The sequence below is a fragment of the Nannobrachium achirus genome (assembly GCF_963921795.1).
Source record: "Nannobrachium achirus genome assembly, chromosome: 4".
Lineage (NCBI taxonomy): Eukaryota > Metazoa > Chordata > Actinopteri > Myctophiformes > Myctophidae > Nannobrachium > Nannobrachium achirus.
In genome coordinates, this window is record NC_137813.1 from 61299834 (window position 1) to 61308541 (window position 8708).

The 8708-nt window shown below is 42.7% G+C and overlaps 1 protein-coding gene across 1 annotated transcript; it reads right to left on the reverse strand.

The window, feature by feature from the left end:
• Nucleotides 1-4950: 4950 nt before the first annotated feature.
• Nucleotides 4951-7966, reverse strand: LOC308283054 (stonustoxin subunit beta-like; the record flags this gene model as incomplete). The annotated part of the gene is made up of 3 exons (XM_080723441.1): nt 4951-5549; nt 7037-7083; nt 7809-7966. The coding sequence occupies 3 exons, from the start codon at nt 7964-7966 to the stop codon at nt 4951-4953; spliced, it is 804 nt and encodes a 267-aa protein (XP_080579567.1).
• Between the last annotated feature and the right edge of the window lie 742 nt (nt 7967-8708).

An 8708-nucleotide genomic window follows, 5' to 3' on the forward strand; every position in this document is an offset into this window, starting at 1 on the left:
CTGAACACTATGTAGCTGGAGACACAGAGACACCATGGTAGGACATATACTGAACACTATGTACCTGGAGAGACAAAGAAATTCTAATAAAAGCAGTGTTATTCCGGGCCCTAAACTCGCCCATGTTACCAGAGCAGTGGTTCCCAAACGTTTAGATCAAGACCAAAAAGAGAGATTAGATGTTTTCTGGGGATCCAAACAAGTGAAAACAAGTACAAGTTTTTATTTGTTTGTTTGTTTTAAAATGTATAAAACTATACACTACTACTACTCTACTCTAGTCTAGGGCATTAACGAAAAAGTCAACAAGTCGACTCAGTCGACGTCATTACACAAGTCGGGTTAGAAATCGGGAAGGAAGGTTTTAAAAACAAAAACTCTCCATGGGTCATAAACATCACAGGGTAAGTAAACGATAGAATAAAGTTTATTCCTTTGGGTGAACTACTCCTTTAAGTTAATCATCTGGGGACCCCCCAAAATAATTGGGGGGTCGTGTGTGATGTGATGACGTCATCAAACGATAAAGTCGACTTCAACTCAACTTTTTACTGAGTCGAGTCGACTTGCAAAAATCACAAGTCGTTAAATGGTGTTGGAACAACAGAAGTTCAGGAGAGAGAGAAACACACCATGACTCCTCCCCCCTCTCCACCTACCTGCCCTCACGCTACCTACCTGGCCTACCTGGCCCTTAGCTCCGCCCCCTAGACATCTACCTAGCTCTATTTATCCTCACTCTAACTTCCCAGAACCCCTCTTGCTTTTTCGTATCCCTCCACCACCCCTACACCACCACAGCCTTTTTTCCCCTCTCTCTCTCTCACTCTACCTTTCTCTCCTCTCCCTATCCCCCTCTCCTCCTCTCTCTATTTTCTATTCTCAGGTTCCTGCCAGGGGGTTCAGTCCACGTCGCCACTGACGCCGACGGTGCAGACGATTACGCTATACGACCCCTACCCCAAGACTCCAGGGTCTGCGACCCTCCCCGGAACCTACACCCTCCCCAATCCCCTCCTTCCACTACGGACTCATTACTGCTTGATTTCATTATTATCATTGATCGATTCATGATCATTTACACCATAGATCCATGTCTGCTCATCGATCACTGCTCATTATTTATCTGCCCTTTACTTCATTAAAACCCTTAAACCTTCATGGTGTGTTTCTTGTTAGCTAGTGAATGCCCTATACAGGAAGCAGCCTGAGTAGACGCGAGGATGTTTTTCCTATGGGAGCTGAGCCGAGGCCATGCCCAATGTGGAAGTGCTTCTCTCGCCAAGTATAGTTAATGACAAAACCATGACGGAGGCGCGCCGTCTCAAGCGACCTTGAGCTACGTGAGGCCCTGCCGAGCAAGCAAGTCGCCGGGCCAAGCGTTGCAAAGGGGAAAAGGAAACAGCCTCTACTCACCTATGTTTCTGGAGTAGACAGGAAACAGGAAACAGCCTCTACTCACCTATGTTTCTGGAGTAGACAGGAAACAGGAAACAGCCTCTACTCACCTATGTTTCTGGAGTAGACAGGAAACAGGAAACAGCCTCTACTCACCTATGTTTCTAGAGTAGACGGGGACCAGGACGTTGACCAGCCTCTCGGCCCCCAGGAGCCCCAGACACAGCAGCACGCGGCCCTGCAGGGCGGGGCGGCCCCGGGGCCACACGTACAGGGCCAGGAGACGCACCTTCCTCCCAAAGCCCCGCCAGGTGGACGCCGGGGCAGCTGCCGGCTGTCCGCCGGAGGCCGCAGCGCCCTCCTGTGGTCCGGAAGATCCACAGCAGGAAGATTGACATGGAGAGAAGAACATAATATGCATGTTAGTGCGTTTAGGCTTTTGGCCTTCTAGAACGAAAAAACATCACATGTATGCACATGGGACGTATGTGATGTAGCCTGAACTCATCGGGCTCATCGGGGTTTCGGGTCTCGCAACATCATACCCCTCATCCAGGTGACCCAGCCGGGGTTGATCAAGTCCCGACTAACGTCCCAGTATATAGCTACCCACAGTCAGTCCTATAAGGGAAAGACAGGACCATTCACTCCACCGCTCCGGAACTACTCCGTCGAGACTGGAGAGGCAATCTGGCGTGTGGAAGGACTATGCTCTGCGGATTGCCTCCTGTCCAGGCCCCTCCTACGTCTCACCATGGGTCCACTCCTGCTCTCACCAGGTCCACTCCTGCTCTCACCAGGTCCACTCCTGCTCTCACCAGGTCCAGGACCTGTGCGTAGCACCAGACTCCCAGTACCAAACATTTAATTCAGGAGCAGTGGGTTCCTGACGGGCCCTCCTAAAGGGCTCACTGTGGGTTTGTTGGGCCTCTTCCTCATGGAAGACACAGGCTAGGGCTCTAACTATACTGCCCCCGGCGTCGTCTACATTCTGGCTGTCACCTCGTTTTTTTTTTGTTTTTGTTTTTTTACAAATACATTTAAAGTTGACTACCATAATTGCTGGACTATAAGCCACACTAAATTTAGAACAAAAAACAAATGTTTACACATATAAGCCGCACCTGACTATAAGCCGCAGGTGTCCTTCCTGCTTTCTGCTAGAGCGCCCCTGATGGCCGTTAGCTGTAAAAATCTATATAAATCCTTGTTAAAGACCATTGTAAAACTAGTTTAGCTGTAAAAATCTCTGTATAAGCCACACCGTTGTATAAGCCGCAGGGTACAAACCATGGGAAAAAAGCTGCAGCTTATATTCCGGCAATTACTCTAGTTAACTTTGAGCCTAAATGTTTAAAACAAATCACGCCCAGTGTGAGGTGAGTGGTGTATTTTGTGAGTTCATTTCATTAAACGGCCCGTGACGCTTGGCCAATGGCCATACACACAAAGCCGCTCTGTGCTTATTAGAGCTCTCTCTAGTCAAAGCATGCATCAAACACAGCAATCACTTTGATACCTCTCAGAGAGGGGAGGGGGGTGCTATGACGCCTAAAGGGTGGCGTTATGGCACTCAATTGGAAAATGCTAACTTTGAACAGACATTATCTCATTAACACAGATTTGTAACTTACCTCAACATGCACGCATGTTGCTCCTTGTGTCCTGCAGGGGGCACTCTGAGCCATGTGTTCACCCTTCACTTTAAAGGTATAAGTCACATTTGTTTGGTTAAAACAAAAAAGCTCTATATAGTGTTTACTGTTTACTATCACAATATAGAGCTATTTAACACTGTTACTGAACAAACACTCTATAGCAATGATTATTGTCACAATATAGAGCTATTTAACACTGTTACTGAACAAACACTCTATAGCAATGATTATGCTACTATCACAATATAGCTATTTGACACTTAATATTACACGCACATGAATCATCACGTCACAAATTTAGAGGGACACCACTTCTAAAATCCATATCACACCACTGGCTGTTGAGGTGTTATTTTGTAAGTCAGCCTTCAGTTAGTGAAGATTAGTTGAAACATTTGAACTACAGGAGAACTGGGACTTGAACATTCGAATAACAGTGCTGAGAGTGTGATCAAAAAACATGTAAAAGTCCTTGCTGGTTTTGAACCAAGAAACTCCTGTTAGCAGAGACAGAGGTCTTAAGCACTTTACCACCATGATTACTTCCTCTGTTCTCTTGCAAACTTCACTGAAAGATACAGGAAGGTACGAGTATCAGGTAAAACTTTGTAAAATGTTCATGCTGGTTTCAAACCAAGAACATTCTGTTTGTATCTTAACCACTGCTCCACCATGGTTCATGCTAGCTTTGTGCTCTTGCACGCTCTTCAGTAAAAGATTAGATAAAAGTGCAAAAGCTCTGTAAAAGTTATAGGATTTCCTTGTTGGTTTAGAACCCAGAACCTTCTGTGTAGGCCTACCACTGCTCCACTATGATCAATACATAGTCAGTTCTAAACGTGGAAACATAAAAACACAGACACCTTTTTAAAACAAAGTTATTTTTTATTTGAAAATACTAAATGATATATGATGGTATGTTCACACAGTTCAGTACATCACTTTGATTAAGAAACTTTACATTAAAGCAAAAAACATGGTTCAGTGAAGTAACAATGTGTAATAAACCAAATTATAATATTTGTAGGAAAATATACAGTTCTGATCTCTTTTTATCAAAAATAAAGTTTAATCTCCTCCTAAAAGTTGTATCTCCTCCTACAATGTTTAAACTAGACACTGCAAGCTGTTCCCACTTTTACACACTTTATACACATTTATGATACACAATGTACAACAAATAAAGAATAAAAATCATGTTTACAGGTTTTTATATACACTAGAAGCTTGGCCGCCCTTCGGGCGGCCAAGCGTCTAGTCGACGCCCTGGCCAACTCGGGAACAATGTAAATAGGGAATGAATGCCCCACCCTTTAATGCAAACCCCATTATACCTGTTGTCATAGGATCCATTTTTACCATCTGTTTGCGTGTGTCCATTTATGCCCATATATGGAGATCTCTGTAGGACCCGTTTGTTTTTTTATTATTATTTTTTATCCCACGGTTTTTGCAACCCATTTTTCTCACCCGGTGACTACCTAACCTGTAGTCCTGTTTTCCGCTCTCCCCCTGCCACGCCAGGGGACACTAATGCAAACCCCATTATAACTGTTGTCATAGGACCCGTTTTGACCATCTGTTTGCCTTTGTCCACTTATGCCCATAGGACCCGTTTTATGGAGATCTCTGCAGACACAGTACCGGTTCCAGAAAACTCTGATGTCAGACATCAGCTCCGCATACAGGCATCCATTTTATGCCCATAAATGTATGCCCAGTTACCCTGGTCCGAAAATAAATTAAAAAAATGGACGGCAGTGTGCAAACATGATTGACATAATGTGAAGTTGTTGTTTTTTTATTTACATGCTCAGAAATTTGCTCCTATATTCGGCCGAAAAAACAGCAGTGTGCAACGACCTTAAGGGGTTAATAATTAATTAATTTTCTTCTATTGTAGAAATCCATTACCGCCGAGTTGTGTCTGAAAACGCCATGAGCGGTCACATATCTGACACAGAGACACTGACGAGCCATACCCCCCCCAGCAGTTGAACCCTGCATAGAGATGTTCAGTGAATGTGGTCTGGAAGGTGTACAGGTGTGTCAGTGTGTCAGAGGACACTGTGTAGAAGGACACAGTGCCTGCAGGATAGTCTACATACACTGATACTCTACCGGAGTCAGAGGAGAGACTGACAGGGAGGACAGTTCCATTCTTATTGTGATTCAAGGTGTACCTATGAACACCATCACAGACCAGACTCCAGGACTGGTCATTGGATCCAAACGTACTGTCATCACCCTGTCTGCTGATTCCTCTATATGTCACTGCTATAGAAACCCCTCTACAACAGTCTACCTCCCAGTAAGAGCGTCCAGTCAGACTCTCTCTACAAATCACCTGTCTGCTGTGTCTGCTGTTCCTAAATCTTTCGGGATGATCAGGATACTGATGAACCGGTCCATCAAGTGTCACCTTCCTGTTGTTGTCAGACAGAGAGAGGCAGCTGTGTGCTGTGTTTGGATCCAGTGTGAGTTCACACACATCTGATGATAGAACAACATACAATACAACTCCAGTTTACTATCAAATACAATTTAAAATACTTTTTAAAAGTATATTTATATGGTAATACTTTTGTAATTTTACTCAAGTCAAATAGTGAATGCAGGACTTTTACTGTAACAGAGTATTTATACATTGTATTATTGATACTTTTACATAAGTAATACAACAGAGTAAAATAATAATGACGATAATAATGACAATAAGAAGTTGAATTATAGTGTAAAGTAAGTACTCATTTACTGAAGTACTCAAGTATAAGTATGCAACACGGTGTGATCTTGTAGATTTGCCTTTCTTCAAAAGTAATACATCTGAGTACTTCTTCCACCTCTGGAGATATGTTTGTGTGTGTGTGTGTGTGTGTGTGTGTGTGTGTGTGTGTGTGTGTGTGTGTGTGTGTGTGTGTGTGTGTGTGTGTGTGTGTTTGTGCGTGTGTGTCAGATGATGCTACTGTACCACTTGACCCACACACACACACACACACACACACACACACACACACACACACACACACACACACACACACACACACACACACACACACACACACACACACACACACAGTGCCTTTTAGAGTGCAGAGTGCAACGCTTGAAATTGATAAGAAAACAAAAACTGTTTGTATCAAATGTTTTAATATGCAGACTACAGTCTATCAAGTGTATTTATGATTGAGTCATCTATCACCTATCAATATGTAGACTACAATAGTGTATTTATGAATGAGTTTACATCACTATTTACTATCACCAATCAATCAAAGCAAATATTGTACTTGTTTACAGCCCTATTATATTTCATACTTAATCTATTCAAAAATAGCCGGTTTACTAGCTCACGTTTCACATGCGATCTTGTAGATCTGCTATTTTCAAAAGCGTTTGACAAAATGTTTAAACTTTTGAAATAACTTGTGAAATGGTCCATTGTGGAGCAACTACACAGACACATTGAGTCCTACGACCAGAGGTGCTGCGTCAAATCCAGCACATTTGATGAGCAGCAGTGGTTCTCTACAGGAAACACTGCTGCTCATCACATTATTGGTTTAGGAATACAACAAAAACTAAAAGATATCCATGAATTCAAGTCTCCATGGTGTGAGTAAACGATAGATAAAAAAGTCATTGTATGGGTGAACTATCCCTTTAAGACTCTGTTTCCTTAAAAACATTAAAAGCACACTCACTATCTAACCTTGTAAACCCTCAATACTTAGTAAACTTCACCTTTGGTTCTGTACTTGGTCTGAGCTTTTTTCTGTCTACATCAAACTCTTCACCAAAATATTGTCATTGTATGTTCCTCGCAGAATAGGGATACCATTAAAACTTCATCAAATTTTGTACATATAATTACTCTTATTATTATGATCATCTTCATTCACAGTAGGATGTTAATGAGTGAATGTCACATGCTGTTTGTGCTGCTTTGATTTCATGAATAAAACAGAATAAATACTTACACTTCCTCAGACCTGGTTTCAGCCTCTTCTCTCCACCATGGTCCACACTGTGGGAGGAAGAGAGTCAAAGTCAGGCCCACGGACGTATTGTTTACATCCCCCAGTGAAACACACAGAAATAGATTGCAGCTCTTAACTTGCTCTTAATAGGTGTAACATTGTCCATTTATGTCAAATGTGTAATACCCTTAGGCGTCTTACTAGTAGTTATACCCTTCGTCATACAGGTGTAAGGTAGAAATAGTGAAAATAGACGATCTACAAGCTCACAACAAGACATATTGTGGCATCGTGAGTTTGTAGATACGATATAGATCTTAATTTTAAGTTGTTTTTTAAAAAGAATAATAAAACAAGTTTTCCAACAGATTGATAATGATTTTACACCATGAAACATTACACAATACTATACAGCATGGTTATTCAACTATAGTCTTAAAGAAATTAAAGGTATTTAGCCACACATGTCTGTTACTTTAGAGTAATTACTGCTGTATGAATAGTTTTGGTTTTGTTAATTTCCCAAATACATGTGACCTTTGTGTCTGTCAGTACAGACATGTTAGGCATCAACCATGTTGTGATGGAGTGGAGTCCTTCACATTAAGCACCAGAATTCATATTAATGTTTAGAATTGATGAAAAGGACTCTTCAAATTGTCTAGGGCACAGCACAGGTGAAAAGCCCTGCTATACAGCATCAGAGTATGAGTTCCCTCCTCTAAACCTACTAGAAGCCATTGGCACTGAGTGGCAGCATGTCTTTCCCTACCTGAGAGTCTTCAATCCCCAGGCTGGATCCTTCACTCCAGCAGTGAGATGCTCCACACAGTCTCCCAAGTGATTATAGCTCAAATCAAGCTCTTTCAGGTGGGAGGGGTTGGATCTCAGAGCTGAGACCAGAGCAGAACAGCCTTCCTCTGAGACCATACAGCCTGACAACCTGCACAAACACGCACGCACACACACACACACACACACACACACACACACACACACACACACACACACACACACACACACACACACACACACACACACACACACACACACACGTCATATCTTCACGATACAACACAAATGTCACTAAGTGTCTCTGCCATATATGACATGTCCACCAAACATGTCGCGAATGCGACGTGTTGTGAGCTTATAGATCATCTAGTTTCAGAATGCATTGCAACACGTGTACGACAAAATGAAAGTCCGGCTTGACCTTGACTGCGGAGTTGATTCGTTTTTTTTGGGCGAGAAGCGCTTCTCTTTCTTTCTCTTTCTCTCTCCCCCTCCCCCTCCCCCTCCCCCTCTCTTTCTTTGTCATGGCTCGGTGGTTCAATCTAGCATAAAAGGATCCGGGGATCAATTGGTTTATAATCTGCGTCAGATTAACTTTATTCTTATTGAATGCATCGTTTCACATGACCACTGAGCTCCCTCTTTCTGTCTCATTCATGTTACAAAACATGTTGCATCGCTACCTTCCCTGTGAGAGAGACAGAGAGAGAGAGAGAGAGATGACGGGTGAGTTAAAGCGATTCACTTTCCTGATAAAGTGAGCATCGCTTTGTATGGAGAGAGAGAGAGAGAGGGAGGATCGCAGCATTTTTGGGCAAAGAAATAAGAGAGTAGTGGTGGGAAAAGTACTCAGATCTTTACTCAAGTAAAAGTATCA